The 25,190-nt window shown below is 67.1% G+C and overlaps 1 protein-coding gene across 1 annotated transcript in view; it reads right to left on the bottom strand.

The window, feature by feature from the left end:
* The window catches only part of EPS15L1 (epidermal growth factor receptor pathway substrate 15 like 1), an 82,695-nt gene that overhangs the window by 44,034 nt on the left and 13,471 nt on the right, over nt 1–25,190 (bottom strand). The window contains 8 exon segments of the mRNA XM_058292630.1: nt 10,063–10,122; nt 11,956–11,996; nt 11,999–12,080; nt 13,361–13,423; nt 13,652–13,747; nt 14,812–14,859; nt 15,021–15,110; nt 15,223–15,264. Of these exon segments, the coding sequence (XP_058148613.1) occupies nt 10,063–10,122; nt 11,956–11,996; nt 11,999–12,080; nt 13,361–13,423; nt 13,652–13,747; nt 14,812–14,859; nt 15,021–15,110; nt 15,223–15,264 (522 nt within the window).

Below are 25,190 nucleotides of genomic sequence, written 5' to 3'. Positions count from 1 at the left end.
CACCTGAGCAGCCACAGGGACACCTGCACATCACGGGACACCTGCGCCGTCACGGGACACCTGCACAATCACGGGACACCTGCGCTGTCATGGGACACCTGCGCCGTCACGGGACACCTGCATAATCATGGGACACCTGAGCCGCCACAGGGACACCTGCACATCACGGGACACCTGCGCCGTCACGGGACACCTGCACAATCACGGGACACCTGCGCTGTCATGGGACACCTGCGCCGTCACAGGACACCTGCATAATCATGGGACACCTGAGCCGCCACAGGGACACCTGCACATCACGGGACACCTGCGCCGTCACGGGACACCTGCAAAATCACGGGACACCTGCGCTGTCATGGGACACCTGCGCCGTCACGGGACACCTGCATAATCATGGGACACCTGAGAACGCCACAGGGACACCTGCACATCACGGGACACCTGCGCCGTCACAGGACACCTGAGCCGGCACAGGGACACCTGAGCCATCACGGGACACCTGAGCCATCACGGGACACCTGCACAATCACAGGACACCTGCGCTGTCACGGGACACCTGAGCCGGCAGAGGGACACCTGCACATCACGGGACACCTGCGCCGTCACGGGACACCTGCGCCGTCACAGGACACCTGAGCCGTCACGGGACACCTGCACAATCACAAGAACACCTGCACAATCACAGGAACACCTGCGCATCACGGGCCACCTGCACATCACGGGACACCTGCGCCGTCACGGGACACCTGAGCCGGCAGAGGGACACCTGCACAATCACGGGACACCTGCGCTGTCATGGGACACCTGAGCCATCACGGGACACCTGCACAATCACGGGACACCTGAGCCATCACGGGACACCTGAGCCACCACGGGACACCTGAGCCACCACGGGACACCTGCACAATCACGGGACACCTGAGCCACCACAGGGACACCTGCACATCACGGGACACCTGCACATCACGGGACACCTGAGCCATCACGGGACACCTGAGCCACCACAGGGACACCTGCACAATCACGGGACACCTGAGCCACCACAGGGACACCTGCACATCATGGGACACCTGCACATCACGGGACACCTGAGCCATCACGGGACACCTGAGCCACCACAGGGACACCTGCACAATCACGGGACACCTGAGCCATCACGGGACACCTGAGCCGGCAGAGGGAAACCTGCACAATCACGGGACACCTGAGCCATCACGGGACACCTGCACAATCACGGGACACCTGCACAATCACGGGACACCTGAGCCGCCACAGGGACACCTGAGCCATCACGGGACACCTGAGCCAGCAGAGGGACACCTGCACATCACGGGACACCTGCACAATCACGGGACACCTGAGCCGCCACAGGGACACCTGAGCCATCAAGGGACACCTGCACAATCACGGGACACCTGCACAATCACGGGACACCTGAGCCATCACGGGACACCTGAGCCGGCAGAGGGACACCTGCACATCACGGGACACCTGAGCCGGCACAGGGACACCTGCACAATCACGGGACACCTGAGCCATCACGGGACACCTGAGCCGGCAGAGGGACACCTGCACATCACGGGACACCTGCGCCGTCACGGGACACCTGCACAATCACGGGACACCTGAGCTGCCACAGGGACACCTGAGCCATCACGGGACACCTGCACAATCACGGGACACCTGCACAATCACGGGACACCTGAGCCATCACGGGACACCTGAGCCGGCAGAGGGACACCTGCACATCACAGGACACCTGAGCCGGCACAGGGACACCTGCACAATCATGGGACACCGGAGCCATCACGGGACACCTGAGCCAGCAGAGGGACACCTGCACATCACGGGACACCTGCGCCGTCACGGGACACCTGCACAATCACGGGACACCTGAGCCACCACAGGGACACCTGAGCCATCACGGGACACCTGCACAATCACGGGACACCTGCACAATCACGGGACACCTGAGCCAGCAGAGGGACACCTGCACATCACGGGACACCTGAGCCGCCACAGGGACACCTGCACAATCACGGGACACCTGAGCCATCACGGGACAGCTGAGCCATCACGGGACACCTGCACAATCACGGGACACCTGCACAATCACGGGACACCTGAGCCGCCACAGGGACACCTGCACATCACGGGACACCTGCACATCATGGGACACCTGAGCCATCACGGGACACCTGAGCCATCACGGGACACCTGCACAATCACGGGACACCTGCACAATCACGGGACACACCTGAGCCATCACGGGACACCTGCACAATCACGGGACACCTGCACAATCACGGGACACCTGAGCCATCACGGGACACCTGAGCCGGCAGAGGGACACCTGCACATCACGGGACACCTGAGCCGGCACAGGGACACCTGCACAATCACGGGACACCGGAGCCATCACGGGACACCTGAGCCAGCAGAGGGACACCTGCACATCACGGGACACCTGCGCCGTCACGGGACACCTGCACAATCACGGGACACCTGAGCCGCCACAGGGACACCTGAGCCATCACGGGACACCTGCACAATCACGGGACACCTGCACAATCACGGGACACCTGAGCCGGCAGAGGGACACCTGCACATCACGGGACACCTGAGCCGCCACAGGGACACCTGCACATCACGGGACACCTGCGCCATCACGGGACACCTGCACATCACGGGACACCTGCACATCACGGGACACCTGAGCCGTCACGGGACACCTGCACATCACGGGACACCTGAGCCGTCACGGGACACCTGCACATCACGGGACACCTGAGCCATCACGGGACACCTGCACATCACGGGACACCTGCACATCACGGGACACCTGCGCCGTCACGGGACAGCTGAGCCGGCAGAGGGACACCTGCACCGTCACGGGACAGCTGAGCCGGCAGAGGGACACCTGAGCCATCGGGACACCTGCACAATCACGGGACACCTGCGCATCACGGGACACCTGAGCCGGCACAGGGACACCTGCACATCACGGGACACCTGAGCCGGCACAGGGACACCTGCACATCACGGGACACCTGAGCCATCACGGGACACCTGAGCCGGCACAGGGACACCTGCACATCACGGGACACCTGAGCCATCACGGGACACCTGAGCCGGCAGAGGGACACCTGCACATCACGGGACACCTGAGCCGCCACAGGGACACCTGCACATCACGGGACACCTGAGCCATCACGGGACACCTGAGCCATCACGGGACACCTGCACAATCACGGGACACCTGAGCCATCACGGGACACCTGCACAATCACGGGACACCTGCACAATCACGGGACACCTGAGCCATCACAGGACACCTGAGCCGGCAGAGGGACACCTGCACATCACGGGACACCTGAGCCATCACGGGACACCTGAGCCATCACGGGACACCTGCACATCACGGGACACCTGCGCCGTCACGGGACACCTGAGCCGGCACAGGGAAACCTGCACATCACGGGACACCTGCACAATCACGGGACACCTGAGCCATCACGGGACACCTGCACAATCATGGGACACCTGAGCCATCACGGGACACCTGCACAATCACGGGACACCTGAGCCGGCACAGGGACACCTGAGCCATCACGGGACACCTGCACATCACGGGACACCTGCACATCACGGGACACCTGCGTCGTCACGGGACAGCTGAGCCGGCAGAGGGACACCTGCACATCACGGGACACCTGCACATCACGGGACACCTGCGCCGTCACGGGACAGCTGAGCCGGCAGAGGGACACCTGCACCGTCACGGGACAGCTGAGCCGGCAGAGGGACACCTGAGCCATCACGGGACACCTGCACAATCACGGGACACCTGAGCCGGCAAAGGGACACCTGCACATCACGGGACACCTGCACAATCACGGGACACCTGCGCCGTCACGGGACAGCTGAGCCGGCACAGGGACACCTGCACATCACGGGACACCTGCGCCAGCACAGGACACCTGCACCAGCACAGGACACCGCGCCATTACTGCGCATCACGCGACACCTGACCCATTACAGGGACACCTGCCCAATCCCATGAGCCTGAAGTAGAGCAACAGGAACGCCACGAAGGCGGGTGCCACGCGGGGCTCCGCGGCTTCCAGTCCCAGTCTGAGAAGAAAGCCGTCAGTCACCTGTCCACCAAGGTATTTCAGAGACAGGGCAGACGCCACAGACGGACATACTGGGCTGCACAGGAGAAGGCGGAGGGAAAGACTCGTCTAAACAAGGACTCACAGTCCTGCAGGTGGGAAGAAGGCAGGGGAAGAGGCCCCGGGATCGGCCAAGCACCCCAACAGCCCCAGAGCCGGCAGGAAACGTGTTGGCCCTGGACGCCCAGAGGCCAGGGGAGCGCGAAGCAGCGCCCGGCAGAGCAGGAGCTGGACGGCGGGCACAGCCGGTGGGCCGGGTGGGCCGCGGGGTCCGGGACGCTGGGTCTGATGGCGGGAGCGCCAGCGCTGGGGGAAACCACTGCGCCAACCGCTCAGGGAAACGGGGCGGAGGAGCCTCGTGCAAGCACTACCTTTTTTACCTTTTATTTTTTAGCTTTCTATTACCCATTTGGGAGCAAACATAGCTTTGAGAAAAGCACGGAGATTGACCGCCGCAGCCCTTGACAATAAAACCCCTCGGCCCCGGAGCTGCGGGAGTAGATTTCCAGAGTCCCGACGACGTGACGCTCAGAATGTCCAGATCTCGGCCAAAAATTACAGAACACGCAAGGAAATGGGAGAGCGTGGCCCATTCGCAGAATAGAAAGAACTTGCCAGGAACCACCCCTGAGCAAGTTCGTGCACTGGAACTGTCGGAGGCTGTACACCAGCTGACTTAAACATGTTCAGCGAGCTAAAGGAATCCACTCACAAATTAGAAGAAACCAGGAAAACACCATCTAAACCAAACAGAGAAAAATTAGATTAAAAAAGAATCAGAGGGGGCGGCGGGCTTGGCCCAGTGGTCAGGGCGTCCGCCTACCACATGGGAGGTCCGCGGTTCAAACCCCGGGCCTCCTTGACCCGTGTGGAGCTGGCCCATGCGTAGTGCTGATGCGCGCAAGGAGTGCCCTGCCACGCAGGGGTGTCCCCCGCGCAGGGGAGCCCCACGCGTAAGGAGTGCGCCCCCATAAGGAGAGCCACCCAGTGCGAAAGAAAGCGCAGCCTGCCCAGGAATGGCGCCGCACACATGGAGAGCTGACACAACAAGATGACGCAACAAAAAGAAACACAGATTCCCGTGCCGCTGACAACAGAAGCGGACAAAGAAGACGCAGCAAATAGACACAGAGAACAGACAACCGGGGGGCGGGGGGAAGGGGAGAGAAATAAGTACATAAATAAATCTTAAAAAAAAAAAAGAATCAGATAAATGCCGGAGCTGCGGAGCACGGTCACTGAAATGAAAAACTCGTTAGACTCAAGAGCAGATCTGAACAGGCGGAAGGGTCAAGTGAGCGCGGAGAGAGGACAGTTGAAGGTATGCAGTGTGGGGAGCGGGGATTAAAAACAGGGGCGGGAAACTAAGGGAACCTAGAGGACCCGTGGGCCGGCAACAAGCCGGCCCACACGTGCCTCTCTGGAGGCCCAGCGAGCGAAAGGCGCGGAAAAAGTATCTGAAGGGATAAGGCCAAAACTTCCCACGTCTGATAGAAGACGCACAGACTCCTGGTGGGACAGACCCGGAGGGGCTGCACCAGGGCACACGAGAGTGAAACCGTCCAACGAGGAGAGGACATGGACAGCGGCGCGGGAGAAGCAACGAGTCCCGCACAAGGGCTCCCCGATACATTAACGGGGGTTTCTCATTGGAAATCAGAGGCCAGAAGACGGGGGGTGACATGAAGCCATTAAAGAAACCATCGACCAAGACTTCTACATCCGACAAAATGATCTGTCGAAAGGAAAATGAAGGAGAAACGAAGACACCTACAGACAAACAAAAGCTGAAGGCGGGCTTCTCCTGGGGGATACGCCCTACAAGGAACACTAAAGGGAGCATTCCTCAGCTGAGCTAAAACGACCCCAGACAGTGGCTTCTCTCTGGGCTCAGGGTCCCTCCTTCCAGGGGTCCCTCCCTTCCAGGGTCTGGCTTCTCTCTGGGCTCAGGGTCCCTCCTTCCAGGGTCCGGCTTCTCTCTGGGCTCAGGGTCCCTCCCTTCCAGGGTCTGGCTTCTCCCTGGGCTCAGGGTCCCTCCTTCCAGGGTCTGGCTTCTCTCTGGGCTCAGGCTCCCTCCTTCCAGGGTCCGGCTTCTCTCTGGGCTCAGGGTCCCTCCCTTCCAGGGTCTGGCTTCTCTCTGGGCTCAGGGTCCCTCCCTTCCAGGGTCCGGCTTCTCCCTGGGCTCAGGGTCCCTCCTTCCAGGGTCCGGCTTCTCTCTGGGCTCAGGGTCCCCCCTTCCAGGGTCCGGCTTCTCTCTTAGCTCAGGGTCCCCCCTTCCAGGGTCTGGCTTCTCTCTGGGCTCAGGGTCCCTCCTTCCAGGGTCCGGCTTCTCTCTGGGCTCAGGGTCCCTCCCTTCCAGGGTCTGGCTTCTCTCTGGGCTCAGGGTCCCTCCCTTCCAGGGTCTGGCTTCTCTCTGGGCTCAGGGTCCCTCCTTCCAGGGTCTGGCTTCTCTCTGGGCTCAGGGTCCCTCCTTCCAGGGTCTGGCTTCTCTCTGGGCTCAGGGTCCCTCCTTCCAGGGTCTGGCTTCTCTCTCCTCTGGGAGTTGACTTCCCAGGGCTCCAGCTTAAGGCTTCAGCATCAAACTCCAACCTCAGAAACCCTCGCCACCCACCTAGGGGCGGGGACTGGGTGGGGACTCCACGCCCTAATGTTAACTCAATCATGTCCAGGTACAGGTCAGATTACAAACATCATCCAATATTTCTTTTCGGAATTCATCAATGATATCAAAGTGCTACACACGTGAAAAAAATGCTCCATACCAGGAGCTATTAGGGAAACGCAAATCAGAACGACGACGAGATGGCATCTCACGCCACAGAGAATGGCCATCGTTAAAAAAGCAGAAAAGAGCAGGTGTGGAGAGGAAGTGAAGAAGCAGGCGCGTCCCTTCCCCGTCGGCGGGACTGTGAGATGGTGCGGCCTCCGGGGAGACGGCTGGGCGGTTCCTCAGGAAACTGCCATATGATCCGGCAATCCCGCTACCGGGAATACATTCAGAAGAACCGAGAGCAGCGACGCGGACAGACGCGTGCACGCCGACACTCGTGGCAGTGTTATTCACAGTCGCCGAAGGACGGAAACGACCCGCGTGTCCGTTAACTGACGAGTGGATAAACAGAACGTGGTACAGACACACGATGGAAGACTCGGCTGCCGTAAGAAGAAATACAATTGGGACACGTGATAACACGGGTGAATCCTGAAGACGTGATGCAAAGCGAAGTCAGTCAGACGCAAAAGGACAAATACTGCATGGTCTCATTAACGTGAAATACATACGAAGAACAAATGCCTGGAATTAAAGCCGAGAGCGTGGGTTATCAGGAGATGGGGGGGCTGAGAAGGAGTACTGGTGCCTAACATACGCAGAAGTTTTAATTAAGTTGACAGTCAAAGTGTGGAAACGGAGAGTTGATGATGACACATAGTGAGTAGGACTCACACAGATGGCTTATAAATGGGGTTGTGGCTGAAAAGGGTGGTCTAGGGATGTAAATGTCATAGAGGATGATCTAGGGACTGAGTAACACAGTGAACCCCAGAGGAGGAGAATTGTGGTTGATGGTATAGAGAGATGCAAGAGTGTCCCCTGAGAACTAGAATGGGAGACGTCACTATCGCAGGGTGGTGGGAATGTAGAGAAGCAGGGGAAAATACAATTAACGTAACCTATGGACGAGTTAGCACAGTACTTTAATGTGCTTGCATCAGTGCCAAAGACATACTGTAATAATAACAGGGCGGGTGGCAGTTTTATACGGTTATGAATTCCAAAAATGGATACTGGATTATGTTCGTGATCTAGTCTGAACCTGGGCACGATTAAGTTATGATTAGGGCTTTGATTGGGCCACGTCATTAGGGCATGGAGTCCCCGCCCCTGGGTGGGTGGGACTCAGATACATGGCAAAGGATAGAGCTGAGGGTTTCTGATGTTGGAGTTTTGATGTTGGAGTTTGATGCTGAAGCCTTAAGCTGGAGCCCCAGGAAGTCAGCTCCCAGAGGAGAGAGAAGCAAGTGCCGGAAAGAGAGGAACCCTGAGCTCAGAGAGAAGCCAGACCCTGGAAGGAGGGACCCAAGAAGCCTGAGCCCTCGCAGACGTCGGCAGCCAACTTGCTACAACACATGAAAACAGACTTTGGTGAGGGAAGTAACTTACGCCTTATGGCCTGGTACCTGTAAGCTCCTACCCCAAATAAACACCCTTTATAACAGCCAGCAGATGTCTGGCATTTTGCATCAGCGCCCCTGGGGCTGAAGAATACAGGGGGGTACGGAAAAAATAGACCAAATGTAAGCTATGGCCATGGTTAGTGGTAAGAGTCTGACGATGTTATCCCATCACCTGTGACAGAGGTTTCACAGCAACGCAGCGTCTCAGAGGAGGAGTGCTGCATGGGAATTCCACACCTGTCCATGGTTGTTTTACCAGTTCACAACCTCTCTAATGAAAAAAAAATTTTTTAAAACAACACTGGGAACAGTAACCACACACAGGTAAAGAGAAAATCCTGTGTTGCTGTTCTTTGCATATAGATTGATACTATACGTTGATAAAAGGGTCACTCCAGTGATCAGGTACAACAATTATAAGCATATATGCACCTCACAACAGAGCCCCAAAAATAAAGCAAAAACGGATAGAACTGAGAGAGAAAGAGAGATTTCTAGCAAATAGTTGGGGACTTCAAAATGTCACTTTTAATAACTGACAGAACATCTGAACAGAAGATTGTCGAGAAAATAAGAGGACTAGCCAGCAGACCCAACGCACATCTACAGCGGAAGGCACCTTCTCCTCAAGGGCACGTGGAATATTCTCCAGGATAGACCACAAATTAGGCCACACATCAAATCTTAATAAACTTAAAATTAGTGAAAGCATACCAAGACTCTTCTCAGACCACAGAGAAGTAAAACGACCATGAGGTACCACTTCACACCGACGAGGACTGCTGTTGCTAAAAGAGCGAAAAACAACGAGTGCCGGCGAGGACGTGGAGAAACAGGCGCCCCCGGCCACTGCCGGCGGGAAGGCCGGACGGCGCGGCCGCTGTGGAAGACGGCTCAGCAGCTCATCGGGAAGTCAACCGTAGAATGACCACGTGACCCGGCAATCCCCCTTAGGTAAGCGCCCTGAAGAACGGAACGCGGGGACCCTGACAGCTGCCTGCACCCCAGCGTTCACTGCGGCTTTATTCACAAGAGCCGAAGTGGGGACTCAGCCCGAGTGTCCACCGAGAGAAGAAGGGATAAACGAGGCGTGGTATACGCCCGACGGGGTGCTCTCAGCCTTAAAAGGAAGTAGGGTGCTCTCAGCCTTAAAAGGAAGTGGGGAGCTGGCCCACGTCTCGACACGTGGGAACCTGGAAGGCGTCCCGGTGAGTGGCAACACAAGGGGGCAGGTGTTGTCTGACTTCGCCTCCAGGAGACACTGAGGACAAGGCACTGAGGGGCTGGGAGCGGCAGGCCGGGCCCCAGGGCCGGAGCAGGGGCGTGGGGAGGTTTTGCTAGTTGAGCAGGAGTCCGGGCTCGGGACAATGAACGCGGCTGGGGTAAGAGACGGTGGCGAGAGCTCTGGGCTGGCCGGCGCACGGAGCGTCCAAGGGCGGCCCGCCTCCAACGGTTCGTGTGATTTTCATGTTCTGTGTATCTTACCAGGACTGGAGGCAAGTAAACTTTTTTTTTTTTAAATAAAAAAAGAGGGGAAAATACTGTCCCAGGGCATCTGGGAGAAGAGCAAGCACGTGGCTCCTCTGTACCGCTGCTGTGGTTTCTTTAAGTCTCAAAGGGATCGAAACAAACACTTCTGGAAACTTAAAACAAGAAGGAGGCACCGGGGGCCCCCGGGAGCCCCCTCCCCGCCGCGGGGCGCGGGACCTACCACGGCGAACTCGTCCCGGTCCAGGTGGCCGTCCTTGTCGATGTCGCTGAGGTCCCAGACCTGCGGGGAGAGCGGCAAGGCTGGCGCGGCGGAGGGGCTGGCGCCGAGGCCGGGACGGGCCGTGGGGCGCGTCTGCAGACCCGTCTACGGGGAACCCCACGAGAGGACGCCCCCGTCCGCTCCGAGACCCTTTCCAGAACGTCACGTAGCACGCTCGTCCTCTGACGCGCACGCTCTTCGTCACGCCCGCGGCCCCCCAAGGCCGCCTGGTGTCTTCTCCGCCGTCTTACGCAGAGAGCCGAGGCGGGAGAGGCGGCGCTGGCCTCGGCCCGGGGGCTGCTGGAGTCGGGGGCCCGCCCGACCCGTCCCCAGCACGGGGGGGCCGCAGGCGCCTTCAGGCAGCCCGGGGGGTGGGTCCGTCCTCTCCCCCGGGGGACGGACGCCAGGACGACGAGGCGGGCGCTGGTCTCTGAACCGAGCGCCGGCTTCCGGGCCCACTGCCCGACTCCGAGGCCCGCGAGCCCGCCGGGTCGCCCGCCCCTGCAGCCGCGGCCTGCGCCAGGCGGCCCTGGGCGGTGCGCTGAGCGCTCCCCCCGCCTCCCCACCCACTCCTGACAGGCGGGGGCCAGAGCCAACGAGCGGGCCGCGCAGAGCGCCAGCCAGCCCCCGGCCAATGACGAGTGCCAGTGCCACGGCCACTCGAGGTAAGCAGGGAGCCGAGCCTGCGTCCGCCTGTCCCCGTGCCTGGCACAGCGAGTGGCCCAGGGCGGGCTCTGGGAAGGGCCGAGCAGCTGGGCGGGCGCAGGGCTACGGGCGCACAGGTGCACGGGAGAGAGGGGGCACGGGGCAGGGCGGGAGGGCGCTGGACGGAGGGTGGAAGGACAGACGGAAGGACGGGCGGGAGGAAGGACGGGTGGGTGCAGGGACAGGTGGGTGCTGGGATACAGGTGCAGGGGGGCAGGTGCTCAGTCCCGTGGGATACGGACACACGTGGGGCAGGTGGCGGGCGGAGGTGGAGGCGGGAGGGAGAAGGGCGCCCGCGCCCCCGGCCGCTGCGCCGAGCCCGCCCCCCGGCCCCCGGCTCCCAAGAGCGCCCGCGGGCAGCGAGTTCAGGCCCTGCCCGTGCCCCTGCCCCGCCAGGTGCACGCGGCCGGGCGACACCCAGGAGCGGGCAGGGCCGGCGCGTGGGTCGCGCACGCCCCCGAGGCCAGCGCACCGCCGGCGGGGGCCGGGCCCCCACGCTCTGCCTGCACCGCGTCCCGGCTCAGCTGAGGCGGCGGCGTGGGGGACCCTTCCTTAGCTGCCTCCGTATCCACCCCATGGGGCGCCCGGGGCCCCCGAGGCTGGCACCATGAGGGGGGGCCCGGGAGTGTGACAGCCACGCTCGCGCTCACGCACCGGGGCAAGGACCTGCGCCGAGGCCATGCGCCCACCCCAAGGGCAACGACCGTCACCGCCGAGCTCAGCACAGGGGCCCGGGCACGGAGGCGGCGCGGCGACGGCCACGCGCGGGCAGGGGAGCCCGGCTAAAGGCCCTGTGTTCGACAGACACAAACGGAAACGGGGGCTCTTTGTAAGAAAAGGAAAGGTCCAAAGTTTCCCCAATTTTTGGCAGAGGCGAAAGTACCTTCGCCACAAATGTACCACGGGCCGGAAAAAATTGGCTGGGACAACGCCATGACAGAGGAGAGCGGCTGGGCGCCCGCCTCCTGTATACGAGGTCCTGGTTCAAGTCCCGGGACCTCCGGAAAAGAAGAGAAGAGCCGTCCGCTCGGGCCCGGCACGGCGCCGACGCCGGCCTCAGCTCCCAGCCGGGACCCGAGCCCCCCGGGGTGGGGGGTGGCCCCGCGCCCCCCAGGCCCCGTGGGCCCCCGCGGGGAGGGGGCCGCTTACCCGGCCCAGGACGTCGAGAGGTAGCTTGGAGTTCATGAGGACGGCTTGACTTTGTCTCCGACAGTACAAACCGCCGACGGCAGGAGGCTCTCGAAGATCCCGTCAAACTTGGCCTTCTCTTCCACCTGGCCGGGGAGCGGGAGCGGCGTGAGCGGAGGAGAGGGGCACCGAGCCGGGCGCTGCCGTGGACACGGCGGGACGGCCTTCCCGCCCGTCTCCGGCGGCCCTGGTGCTGGGTCCCGAGGCCGAGGGGCGGGGCTGGCGCCGGGCTGCGTCTCCTCGGCGAGGAGGTTCCTGTACTCGCGTCCCGGGGACCCGCCAAGATGGGAAGGAGGACGCCGAATAGACAGACGTCACCGCGGCGCTGGCCGACGGGGCGCGGCGGTTAACTGGAGAGGTCAGCAAGGGACGGGCCGGGGCGCGCTCAAGGGCGGGGAGCCGTCGGTTGGACGACAGCGCGTCACGAGGGCGCCGCGGGACAAGGCGAAGGTCCCAGGGCGGCGGCCAGGAATGCTGCGCCACGCAGGGGGGCTGGCGCAGCAAGATGACGCAACAAGGAGAGACACAGAGGAGAGACAGAGATGCGGCAGACCAGGGAGCGGAAGTGGCGCAAGAGAGCGATCACCTCTCTCCCACTCCGGAAGGTCCCGGGATTGGTTCCTGGGCCGCCTGATGAGAAGACAAGCAGACGCAGAGGAATAAACAGTGACGGGACAGGAAGCAGACAGCAGCGGGGAGGAGGAAGCATAATTAAAATAAATCTTAAAAAAAAAAAAAGGAACTGATTTTTGCAGGGAAGCGGCTGTAGCTCAAGCGACTGGGCTCCCGTCTACCATATGGGAGGTCCAGGGTTCCATGCCCAGGGGCCCCTGGCGAGGTGAGCTGGGCCCCGCGCAGGAGTGCCAGCCGACTCAGAGAGCTGACACGGCAAGATGACGCAACAAGGGACACAGAGGAGAGACAATAAGAAGACACAGCAGAACGGGGGAGCGGAGGTGGTGCAAGAGAGTGATCGCCTCTCTCCCACTCCGGAAGGTGCCAGGATCGGTTCCGGAGCCGTCTAACGAGCAAGCAGACAGAGAGGAACACACAGCAAAGGAACACAGAGCAGACAATGGGGGGGGGGGAAATAAATAAATATAAACCTTTTAAAAAATAAAAGAAGATATAGTAACAGATTAAAAATAACAAATAAAAATAGAGCCCAACTCCGGGGGCGCGGCTCGCTGCCCGAGGCGCCCACCCAGCGTTGGGGTGAAGGGTCGGAGCCGTCTCCAGAGACTTCGACTTGGAAACGTGCCCCGCCCGAGGCCGCTCACGCGCAACAGGGGCGGGGACGGAAGGTCTGGGCCCGGCGCCACACGCGGCCTCACGCTGCCCCGCGCCACCCGGCCGGCCCACTCACCCGCACAGCCCAGTGCGTCTCCGTGGAAGGCGCGGCGACCATCAGGGGGCTGCTGGTGTCGTGCTGCGAGGAAGAGAGAGACGGTGGGCGCGGCCGCGGGCCCCGGACTACATGACGGGGACGTGCTGGCCGAGGAGGACGGAGGACGAGGCCCCGTCAGCGGGGGGAGGACGCGCGGAGATGGACGGCGGGGTGGGAGGCGCAAGGCGCCAGCGAGACGGGCACACGGACGCAGGGGGACGGACGACCGCGGGCGGGGGGCAGCGCAAGCGCGCGGCGCTGGACACTCACGAACTTGGGTGGCGGCATGCTCAGGCTCAGGTTGCTCAGGGCGACGTCGTGGCCGCTCTGCGCGCAGGCCACCAGTCTCAGCGCCACGAAGAAACCCTGAAAGTCAAAAGGCGGGGGGGTCGGGGGGACGCCACGCGCCCGGCAACGGCGGCTGGGGGCGGCCGGCGACCGCGGGCCTCGGGGGGAGGCGGCTGGGCCCAGCCCCGGGCCCGGGAGGACACCCAAGGGCGGCGTGTTCCGGAAACGCCCGCTGGCGCGGCCCGCAGGGCTGAGGACGCGGCAGAGATGCGCGCCGACGTCTTTTCAGCGGCGTGACGTGGTCGCCACCAGCTCTGGCAATCGCGACCGAGATCCCCCGTGAGTTCGGCCCCAACTGGGACTCCCCGGCGTGGCCCTCTGTGGTCTCCCGCGCAGGGGCCGTGGGGCCTGTGCTGGACGGCGACGGCCGCTGCGCCCAGCCTCCACCGGTCTCCGGCCACGGGCTGGCACCCAGTGCGCAGCCTCGCGGGGCGCGCCACGGGACGCCGTCCACAGGGCTTGCGGGCCCCGGGGTGGCTGCGCCAGCGGGCCTCTCCCCGGCCTGGGAGCTGCAGGCGTGCGTCGCGGGCCGCGCGGTGGGGGGGAGCGGGCTTCAGGGCTTTCCAGCACCACGGGAGGAGTGGGACGAAAGGGGCTCGGCAAGCGCTGACGCCTGGGGCCTGCTGAGCTGGGGGGACCCGAGGATGCCACGGCCGCCCGTCCTCAAGGCCCCACCTTACGGGGTGGGGCCCGGGGAGCCTCGTCGGGGGGGTGGCGCGGCGCGTGCCTGACTGTGGGGGGCCCCTGAGTCTAAGCTGGGGGTAGGAGCCCACAGAGCCACGGCCACCGAGGAGGGAGACACGAGCACGTGGCGAATGTGGCCGAATCTGCCCGGGGCTCGTCCCACGCCCGCTTCCTGGCTCTGGCGGCCGGGGGGCGCTGCGGGGGGACGCGGGAACCCCCGCAACAGTCTACGGCTGTCTCCAAACGCGGGGGCTTGAGAGACAAGCCGACCGCAGCAGCGGCCTCGGTGAGGAAAGAGCTTTCTCCCCGCGGCACCCCCTCCCCGAGCTCCGGGTAGGCGCAGGCCCCGCCGGCGCAGGGCTCGGCCCGCCACCTCCGCGCGCCCCGGGGGCATGTACCTGTTTGTCCAGGAACCCTTTACCTTCTGGGTCGGCCAGGTCCCATATCTGCGGAGACACCGAGACGCCCGTGAGCGTGCCCGCCTAACGCCGCGCCTGGCGGGCGGGCGCGGGGCAGCTCGGGGGGGGGTGGCCTGCCCGGGACCGCGCGGCTGGACGCGGAGAGCGAGGGCGCCCCGGAGAGCGAGGGCGCGCCCCGCCGCCCGTACCTTGCCGAGGACGATGTCGGAGAGCCCCGACTTCTTCAGGAAGAGCGCGGCCTCGCTCGCCCCGACTCGGCCCGTGTACGCGGGGTCCACCTGCGGTGGGACACGCACAGCTGGGGCGCCCCGCGGCCAGGGTCAGCGCACCGCCACCCCGGCCGACCGCGCGGGCAACGCCGCCAGCCCGGCCCGGGCGCGCCGCACTCACCTGCTTGTAGTACGACTCGTAGAGCGGGTTTCCGGTGGGAATCTGCCGGGAGAAGCACGGGGCGGTCAGCGCCGGCCGGGGCCCTGAGACGGCCCCGGCGTGCGCTTCCGCCCGCCCGCGGCGCGGCGCTGCCCACTCTCCCGTGCCAAGGCGCCTACCGGCTCCCTGGGCGGTCCCCGCGGCCGGCGGGTCCCCGCGCCAGGATGGACGCCCCTGCCCGCAGAGCTCGGGGGGCTGAGCCCCGGCCCAGGCTGCTCGCCCGCGCCACGTCAGAAGAGGCGTCTCTGCCCGCCTTGGGCGCGTGGACCCCGGGGGCCCCTGCCCGGCGCTGGTCCCCACCCACGGGCCACTGGAGATCAGGGACGTGCAAGTGACCGGCGCCAGGGCACGGCGGCGGCGCCAAACCCCACGAGCGCAAGGGGGCACCGAGTCCACGCGAGAGGATGCTTGTAGCAGCGACCGCCCGACCCAAGGCCACGGCCACGGGAGGCCACGCCGACCCCGCCCCGTCGCCGGCCAGGTGGCTGAGCTGCCCACCGTGCCCCGCGCCACGGGGGGGAGCCAGAGAGACACACGGGGGGCGGCGGTGCTTCATGGAAGGGAGGGGGGAAGCTGAAGGCGCAGAGGGGAGGGTGACGGGCTTCCCGGGGAAGGAAGGAGACCGCGCAGGAGACGGCACAGCGGGCGGGGTGGGCTCCCCCGCGCACAGCCCCCCGATGCCGCGAGAAGGGGCGCAGGCCTGGCCCGCGGACGCCGCCACGGGGACGGCGGGCAGCAGGTGTCTCCTGTAGGTGAAGTGAAAACGCTATCAGGTGCCTCGTGTGCTTCGCCGCATGAGAACAGGCCGGGGAGCATGGCGCAGCTGTCACAGCCACGGCCCCCCGCGGGCCCCCGCGGGCCCCCGCGGACCCTCACGGGCTGTGGCCGCGGCCGACGCGCGGGGACAGGCCGCCCAGCAGCGCCCGCACGCCAGCTCCACGGGGGCTCGGGGGCCATGAGGCACTGCCCGTGCCCTCCACCCAAAACCCGGCTTCCGAGACGCAGCCCGCGGCGCCTGAGCGCTCCCTTGGCGGGGGACGGGGGGCGGGGGACCCTTCCTCAGCCTGGACGCGGGCCCCCGCTGCTCGTGGGGACGGGGCGGCTGCGGGCCCAGAGCCACGCCGGGGCGGCAGGCAGCTTCTCGGGCCGCCAGCGCCTGCGGACACAGGGAGGAGCGGAGCGGGCGGTCCCGGGCCGCGACAGAGAGGGGCCCGCAGGGCAGGGGGGGCTTCTCGGGAGAGCAGCCGAGCGGCGCGGGGGACAGGGCGCGCGGGGAGGGCTGGCGGGCCGGGCGGGCCTGGGGAGGGAAGGCGGGCGCCGGGGGACGAGGGGGCACTCGCCAGGCTCCCTCGGCCTCCGCGCCCGCTGCCCGCAGAGGGCGGCCCCGGGCGCGCTGTCCCCAGCTGTCCCGCCTCCCGGGAGCACAGCCGCCGAGGTCACCGGCGGGGGCGCGTGCACCCGGGGCTCTGACGAGGCCTCCTGGTGGCAGGAAGAGGCGCCGGCCACGAGGCTCACGGCGAGAGAGGGAGGGCGAGGGCGGGCGAGGGCGAGGGCGAGGGCGGGCGAGGGCGAGGGCGAGGGCGAGGGCGAGGGCGAGGGCGAGGGCGGGCGAGGGCGAGGGCGGGCGAGGGGCGAGGGCGAGGGCGAGGGCGGGCGAGGGCGAGGGCAGGGGGCGCGTGCACCCGGGGCTCTGACGAGGCCTCCTGGGGGAAGGAAGAGGCGCCGGGCCACGGGGCTCACGGCGAGAGAGGGCGAGGCGCGAGGCGAGGGCGAGGGCGAGGCGAGGGGGCGAGGCGAGGGCGAGGGCGAGGGCGAGGGCGAGGGCGAGGGCTGAGGGCGATGAGGGCGAGGGCGAGGGCGAGGGCGAGGCGGGCGAGGGCGAGGGCGAGGGCGAGGGCGAGGGCGAGGGCGGGGCGGGGCGAGGGCGGGCGAGGGCGAGGGCGAGGGCGGAGGGCGAGGGCGGAGGGGCGAGGGAGGGCGAGGGCTGAGGGCGAGGGCGAGAGGGCGGGCTGAGGGCGAGGGCGAGGGGGGGCGAGGGCGAGGGCGGAGGGCGAGGGCGGGGCGAGGGCGAGGGCGAGGGCGAGGGGCGAGGGCGGGTCGAGGGCGAGAGGGCGAGGGCGAGGGCGGGCGAGGGCGAGGGCGAGGGCGAGGGGGCGAGGGCGGGCGGGCGAGGGCGAGGGCGGGCGAGGGCGAGGGGGGCGAGGGCGAGGCGAGGGCGAGGGCGGGGCGAGGGCTGGGCGAGGGAGGGCGGGCGAGGGCGAGGGCGGGGCGAGGGGGCGAGGGCGGTCGAGGGAGGGCGAGGGCGAGGGCGAGGGCGGGCGAGGGCGAGGGCGGGCGAGGGGCGTGCGAGGGCTAGGGCGCGAGGGCGAGGGCGGGCTGAGGGCAGGGCGAGGGAGGGCGAGGGCGAGCGAGGGCGAGGCGAGGGCGAGGGCGGGCGGGCGAGGGCTGAGGGCGAGGGCGAGGGGCTGAGGGCGAGGGCGAGGGCGAGGGCGAGGGCGGGCGAGGGCGAGGCGAGGGCGGGCGAGGGCGAGGGCGAGGGCGGGCGAGGGCGGAGGGGCGAGGGCGAGGGCGGGCTGAGCGGCGAGGGCGCGAGGCGCGAGGGCAGAGGGCGGGCGAGGGCGGGCGAGGGCGGCGAGGGCGGGCGAGGGCGAGGGCGGGGCGAGGGCGAGGGCAGGCAGGGGCGAGGGCGAGGGCGGGCGAGGGCGAGGGCGAGGGCGAGGGCGAGGGCGGGCGAGGGCGAGGGCAGGGCGGGCGAGGGCGAGGGCGAGGGCGAGGGCGAGGGCGGGCGAGGGCGAGGGCGGGCGAGGGCGGGCGAGGGCGGGCGAGGGCGGGCGAGGGCGGGCGAGGGCGAGGGCGGGCGAGGCGGGCGAGGGCGAGGGCGAGGGCGAGGGCGAGGGCGAGGGCGGGCGAGGGCGAGGGCGAGGGCGAGGGCGGGCGGGGGGCAGGGGTGAGGGAGGGCGAGGGCGGGGGCGGGGGCAGGGGCGAGGGCGAGGGCGGGTGAGGGTGAGGGAGGGCGGGGGCGAGGGGGGACGGGGGCAGGGACAGGGATGGGGCGAGGGCGGGCGTGGGGCGAGGGGGCGGGGGCGGGGTGAGGGCGAGCGAGGGCGGGGGCGAGGGCGGGCGGGGGCGAGGGGGGACGGGGGCAGGGGCGAGGATGGGGCGAGGGCGGGCATGGGGCGGGGGCGGGGGCGAGGGGGGACGGGGGCAGGGACGAGGATGGGGCGAGGGCGGGCGTGGGGCGAGGGGGCGGGGGCGGGGTGAGGGCGAGTGAGGGCGGGCAAGGGCGGGCGAGGGTGAGGGCGGGCGGGGGGCAGGGGCGAGGGAGGGCGAGGGCAGGGGCGGGGGCAGGGGCGAGGGCGGGCGTGGGGCGAGGGGGCGAGGGCGGGCGAGGGCGGGCGAGGGTGAGGGCGGGCGGGGGGCAGGGGCGAGGGAGGGCGAGGGCAGGGGCGGGGGCAGGGGCGAGGATGGGGCGAGGGCAGGGGCGGGGGCAGGGGCGAGGATGGGGCGAGGGCAGGGGCGGGGGCAGGGGCGAGGATGGGGCGAGGGCGGGTGAGGGCGAGTGAGGGCGGGGGCGAGGGCGGGCGAGGGCGGGCACCCAGCAGGTGGCGCCTCTGAGCTCCCGAAGGCCGATGGGCTCCAGGGGCCCCAGGAACAAGGGCCGGGGTGCTGGGGGTCGCCGTGCCCGGGACGCCTGGACAGTGGCCCCTGAGGGGGGGCTGGGGGGATGGACCCCAAGGGCTCATCCACGGGGGGTGGCCCCTGGCCCTGCCTGAGGGACCCCCATGGGCCGGGCTCACTGCCCTTCCCTGGGGGGCGGCGGGGGCTGCGGTGGAGCTGGAGCGAAGGCGGGAGAAGGGGCTCTGTGGCCACGGGCTGCGCTGGCTGCCCCCTCGGCCCTGGGCAAGGCAGCCACGAGGCACGGGGGCAGGTGGGGCCGGGCGGGCGGCCACGCCGTGGGACCGGGGCGCACGGGGGCGGTGGACGAGGCCGCACCCACAGGCCGAGGCGCCCGGGTGCCGGCCGTCCAGAGGCCCGACGTCCCCGGCACGCCGTCCCCGGCAGCTCCCCGAGCCTTCAAGCTCCCGATGCCTTCGCGTGCCCATGGCCTTCCCGCGCCACCCTCAGCCCAGGAGCCCCCGCACGGCGCCGGGGGCAGGCGGCCGCGCAGGAGGACGGCGGCGCGTGTGGCTCCGGGACCCGGCTCTCGCCCTCGCTCCGTCCGGCTGCGCCCCCCGGGCAGCCCCCTCCCGGTAAAGTGGCCGTCTCCCGCCACCCGGAGCGGGCCCCCCTCGCTGGCCAACAGCGCTGCGGCACCGGCTGGCGTCGCGCCTGGAGACTCGGGGCACAGCCGCTCGGCTCCTCGGGTGGGGTCCGCTGACAGGCGGGGGGACAACCGTCCAGCCCCGGGCCGCGGCCAGTGCGCCACAGAGCCCGCGCCTGCGGAGGCAGCCGCGGCAGGGCGCCACAGCAGAACGGAACCCCGGCCCGGAGGCGCACGCGTGCGTGCTGCGGTGGGAAGCGTCGTGCTGCGTGTGTTTCCCCAACAAACGTTCAAAACCCGACAGAGAAAAATCAGGTCGCCCGAGAAGCCGGCCGCTGGGAGAATCGGGGCTACAGGGGACCCGACAACGGCACTGGAGCCCACGCGAGCCCGGGCTCCGAGGAAGCGCACAGGTTTGGAGCCGATGGGACGGACGACGCGGAAACTTCTTCGTTAATGCCGATGCGTGCTAAAGGCATTTTGCGCGCACCTTGGAAAGAACTAAGACATTTAGATTTTGCTCTGGCAAAACGTTCCCACTCCCGCTGGCTTATCGGAAGAAGATTCCTCGACTTCGATGCTGAGAGAACCAGAAAGAGATTTGCGGCTCAGTCTCCTCTCGCGGGGACAGAAATGTCCTTCCATGGACGGGACAGCTGAGGGAAGAGGAGGGCACGGCCGTGTCACGGGTAGATGCAGCCCAAATGCCACGATGGTGACTTTTCACACTTAGGTATTTTTTTTTTTTAAGATTTCATTTCTCCACCTTCTCGTTGCCTGTGTCTTCTTTTTAGGAAGCACTGAGAACCAAACCCAGGACCTCCCATGTGGAAGGGAGGCACACATTTGCTAGAGCCACATCCGCTCCCTGCTTGCTGTGTCTCTCATTGTGTCTCCTCGTTGCGTCATCTTGTTGCATCAGCTTACTGTGCCAGTCCATTGCATCAACGCACTGTCTGCTTGCCTTCCTTAGGAGATGCCAGGAACCAAAGTTGGCACCTCCCGTGAGGGAGGCGGACGCCCAACTGCTTGAGCCACATCCGCTTCCCCTACGTTCACTTCTTGATTCAAAGTATACTATTTGGTTAGAAACAAAAAGGAAGACAAGGGAAGCTGACTTGGCCCAGTGGTTAGGGCGTCTGCCTACCACATGGAAGGTCCGTGGTTCAAACCCCGGGCCTCCTTGACCCGTGTGGAGCTGGCCCATGCGCAGTGCTGATGCGCACAAGGAGTGCCCTGCCACGCAGGGGTGTCCCCCGCATAAGGGAGCCCCACGCGCAAGGAGTGCACCCGTAAGGAGAGCCGCCCAGCGCGAAAGAAAGTGCAGCCTGCCCAGGAATGGCGCCACCCACACAGAGAGCTGACACACAAGAAGACGCAACAAAGAGACACAGATTCCCAGTGCCACTGATAAGGATAGAAGCGGTCACAGAAGAACACACAGCGAATGGACAGAGAGCAGACAACTGGGAGAACGTGCCGACAGGAGCGCGGCCTGGACGCCGCTCGCGACACCGTGCACCTGCGGCTCCCCGGGCTCCAGGCAGGTCACCTGCTTTCTGCAGGGGGGCGTGCCGGGCAGGTCCCAGGGGAGCACGGGGCAGAACTGGGGCAGAACCGGGGCAGGGCTCCGCCGTGCACGGGTGCCAGGACACGCCGGGCCGCCGCCTCGACTCGCCGCTCCAACGCTCTGCACCCCAGAGGGCTCTGCCCAGAGAGGCAAGGTGCCAGGGGAGCTCCTGAGTCACGGGAGGGCACAGGAGCCATTACGAAACAAGCACAGGATGTGACAGAGGGAAGCAGGGGATGGAGTGCAAGGCAGGGGCGAGGGGATGAGGTAGGGCAGGGAAGGAGGGGGGGGTGCCTGGAGCACCTGAGGGAGAGCAGGGAGGAGAGGCGGGGCCTGGAGCACCTGAGGGAGAGCAGGGAGGAGAGGCGGGGCCTGGAGCACCTGAGGGAGAGGAGGAGGGAGAGGCGGGGCCTGGAGCACCTGAGGGAGAGCAGGAAGGAGCGGCTGGGCCTGGAGCACCTGAGGGAGAGGAGGAGGGAGAGGCTGGGCCTGGAGCACCTGAGGGAGAGCAGGAAGGAGAGGCGGGGCCTGGAGCACCTGAGGGAGAGGAGGAGGGAGGGGGGGCCTGGAGCACCTGAGGGAGAGGCTGGGCCTGGAGCACCAGAGGGAGAGGAGGAGGGAGAGGCGGGGCCTGCAGCACCTGAGAGAGAGGAGGAGGGAGAGGCGGGGCCTGGAGCACCTGAGGGAGAGGAGGAAGGAGAGGCGGGGCCTGCAGCACCTGAGGGAGAGGAGGAAGGAGAGGCTGGGCCTGGAGCACCTGAGGGAGAGCAGGAAGGAGAGGCTGGGCCTGGAGCACCTGAGGGAGAGCGGGAAGGAGAGGCTGGGCCTGGAGCACCTGAGGGAGAGCAGGAAGGAGAGGCGGGGGCCTGGAGCACCTGAGGGAGAGGAGGAGGGAGAGGCGGGGCCTGGAGCACCTGAGGGAGAGGAGGAGGGAGAGGCGGGGCCTGGAGCACCTGAGGGAGAGGAGGAAGGAGAGGCTGGGCCTGGAGCACCTGAGGGAGAGCGGGAAGGAGAGGCGGGGCCTGCAGCACCTGAGGGAGAGGAGGAAGGAGAGGCTGGGCCTGGAGCACCTGAGGGAGAGCAGGAAGGAGAGGCTGGGCCTGGAGCACCTGAGGGAGAGCGGGAAGGAGAGGCTGGGCCTGGAGCACCTGAGGGAGAGCAGGAAGGAGAGGCGGGGGCCTGGAGCACCTGAGGGAGAGGAGGAGGGAGAGGCGGGGCCTGCAGCACCTGAGGGAGAGGAGGAGGGAGAGGCGGGGCCTGGAGCACCTGAGGGAGAGCAGGAGGGAGAGGCTGGGCCTGGAGCACCTGAAGCTCGTGCAGGTGGCACGGGACACTGGTTGGGGCCTTAGGTGTCTATCCGCAGGCAGGTGGCGCACAGAGTGTCAGAGGGGCCGCAGGCGCCTGTCCTGCTGGCGGGCGCGGAGAGCACGCGGCCTTCCCACGGGCGACGCAGCCACGTCCTGACGGGCAGGGCGCACGCCGCTCCCACCCCGCGCCAGGAGGCTGCGCTAAAATGGGCAGGTCGGGGCGCGGGCCCTGCGCAGCTGGAATGATCCGGAACGGCAGGCCCGGGGACAGGAGCTGGGTGCCCCATCCCTCCCAGCTCTGGCGCGGCCACCGAGAGGCCGCGCCAGGCTGGCAGGTGCCCGCTGGACGGGGCCAGCAGCAAGGTGGAGGGAGCGGCCCGCTGGCCTGGACAGAGGCAGGGCCTCGGGCGCAGGGGCCCGGCGGGCTCTTACATGGCGCCGGAGCCCGCGGGTGGCCGGGGGGCAAAGAGGACAGCCTCGCGCCCTGCGCAGGGAATTCTACCAGGGCGGACATGGGCTCGGGGGCCAAGCGTCCAACTACGGCATCCAGAAGCGACGCCGGGAGGACCCCGTGCGGACAGGGCCTAGACGCGGCGCCAAGGGCGCACGCCGTGGAAGGGAAAGCGCGGTGCACTGGGCGCCACCGCCCTCTAAAGCGCCTGCGCGGTAGGCCCCGCCACGAGGGACGGAGAGCAAGCCGCAGACGGGGAGGAAACGTTTGCAAACCGTGCGTCCGACGAAGGGCGGGGGCTTAGCCTTCTCTGTTCTGCGGACCCCTCTGCCAGTCGCCCCCTCCGGACAGAAATGACGCCACGTCCACAACGCGCCGCGCCAGCTCGTGAGCACGCCGCGCCCGCCGCCACGCGGCCCCGCGGAACAGTGCGCTCCTTTACTGTCCGCGCAAGCGCACGGGCCCCCTGGAACCCTGCCACGGGCCCAGGCCGTGGCCCCTGGTTGGGAACGCGGGGTCCAGAGCCCGCGAGGGACTCCCGAAGCGAGGCGCGGCAGCCCGGGGAGGACGTGGGCGCGAGGCGAAGGGCCCGGCAGCGCCCGCCGCCAGGGACGCCGGGCAGCGCGTGGCAGCCGGGAGGCGCGGCCCTCGCCTCGGAGCCGGGGGCCGCGCCGGGGAGGGTGGCGAGTCCCGAGAACGCCGAGCCCCGCGGCCCGGCCGCCGACTGCAGAGAAACCGGGGCCGGGCCGCGCGGAGCGCCCATGGGTGCTTTACTCCTGAGAGCCCGGCGCCGGCCGCCCTGTGGCGGGTGAGCGGGGAACAAGCCCACCGCCTCCCGCCCGTGCCGTGGAACCACGCGGCAGCAAGGAGGAAGCACGGGCCCGCGTGGCCTTCCGGCACGATCTCAAGGAGCCATGCCGCATGGAATGAACTGATCGCAAAGGCCACGCACTGCACGGGTCCGAGGGGCCACAAGGTCTCCACGACAAAGCGCAGAAACGGGGGACCGCTTCGTGGTGGCCGGGGGGCCGAGGTGAGGCCCCGGGGCCGAGGGCACACCTGCAGCGTGACCGCATCCGTGTCGATGCCCCGTGGCTCTGCTCGCCCTGCGGTTCTGCTGGAGGCCAGGGGAGCCCGTGGCCTCGCTGCATTTGTTAGTCTTCAGGGCTGCCCGCCACGCTGCAGCCACCTCCACGCTAAATGCTTAAACGGAAGAAATAAAGGCTGAAGAGGCCTAACGGTGAGGCAGCTCGGGGCCGTCTTCACACCACAGGGAGCGCCGCCGCGGGCCTGGGCCCGAGAGCATCCTGAGGAAGCGCCGTCCGTCCCGTGAGGGGGGCGGCGGCGCAGAGACGCGTAGGGAGGGCGGTGGGAACCGCGGGGTGCGCTGGAGCCGCGCTGCTGGGGAGGGCGGAGAACAGGAGTTCCCAGGAATCAAAGCGTGTATGTGGGGAGTGGACTTGGCCCAGTGGTCAGGGCGTCCGTCTACCACATGGGAGGTCCAGGGTTCAAACCCCGGGCCTCCTCGACCCGCGTGGAGCTGGCCCACGCGCAGTGCTGATGCGCTCAAGGAGTGCCCTGCCACGCAGGGTGTCCCCCACGTAGGGGAGCCCCACGCGCAAGGAGTGCACCCCGTAAGGAGAGCCGCCCCGTGCGAAAAAAGTGCAGCCTGCCCAGGAATGGCGCCACACACACAGAGAGCTGACGCAGCAAGATGACACAGCAAAAAGAGACACAGATTCCCGGTGATGCCGAGAATGCAAGCGGACACAGAAGAACACACAGCAATGGACACAGAGAGCAGACAACAGTGGGGGGGGGGGGAAGGGGGAGAAAAATAAATAAGTCTTTTAAAAAAACTGTTGTGTTTGGGGGCCTCCGAGGCTGGCGGGCAGAGGAGAGGGCCACAGGCCGGGGGTCTCGGGCGCGGGCGGCGCAGGCCCTCCTGCCGCGTCTAAGGGCCACACGGGCAGCCCGACGCACTTCTCGCTCGCCGGGCTCGGGCGCCTCGCGGCGGGGGCCCGGGGCTGGGTCCCAGGGTGGGGGGTCCGTGCGGGCGCTGACCGCAGGCGCCGGGGGCTGCGGGCGCCAGTACCGGAGGCCGCTGGTCCCCAGGCGCGGGGCGAGCGCGCCGGGCGGGAAGGGCGGGAGTTTGGCCTGCGATCGCTCGGGAGGCCCGGCCCGCGGGCGCCGGCCCAGAGACGAGGGCGGCTGGGTGTGCAGGCGGGTGGGCGCTCGGGCGGGCCCCGCGGAGGCTGGCGCGGGTCCCAGCCGCCACCCGGCTCCGTGCCCAGGGCCTGGGGGGTTGCAGGGCACCCCAGGGGTCTCCAGGACCGAGCC

This window comes from Dasypus novemcinctus, unplaced genomic scaffold (genome assembly GCF_030445035.2).
Source record: "Dasypus novemcinctus isolate mDasNov1 unplaced genomic scaffold, mDasNov1.1.hap2 scaffold_174, whole genome shotgun sequence".
In the NCBI taxonomy this organism is placed as follows: Eukaryota; Metazoa; Chordata; class Mammalia; order Cingulata; family Dasypodidae; genus Dasypus; species Dasypus novemcinctus.
This window is presented reverse-complemented; position numbering and strand designations above follow the sequence as displayed.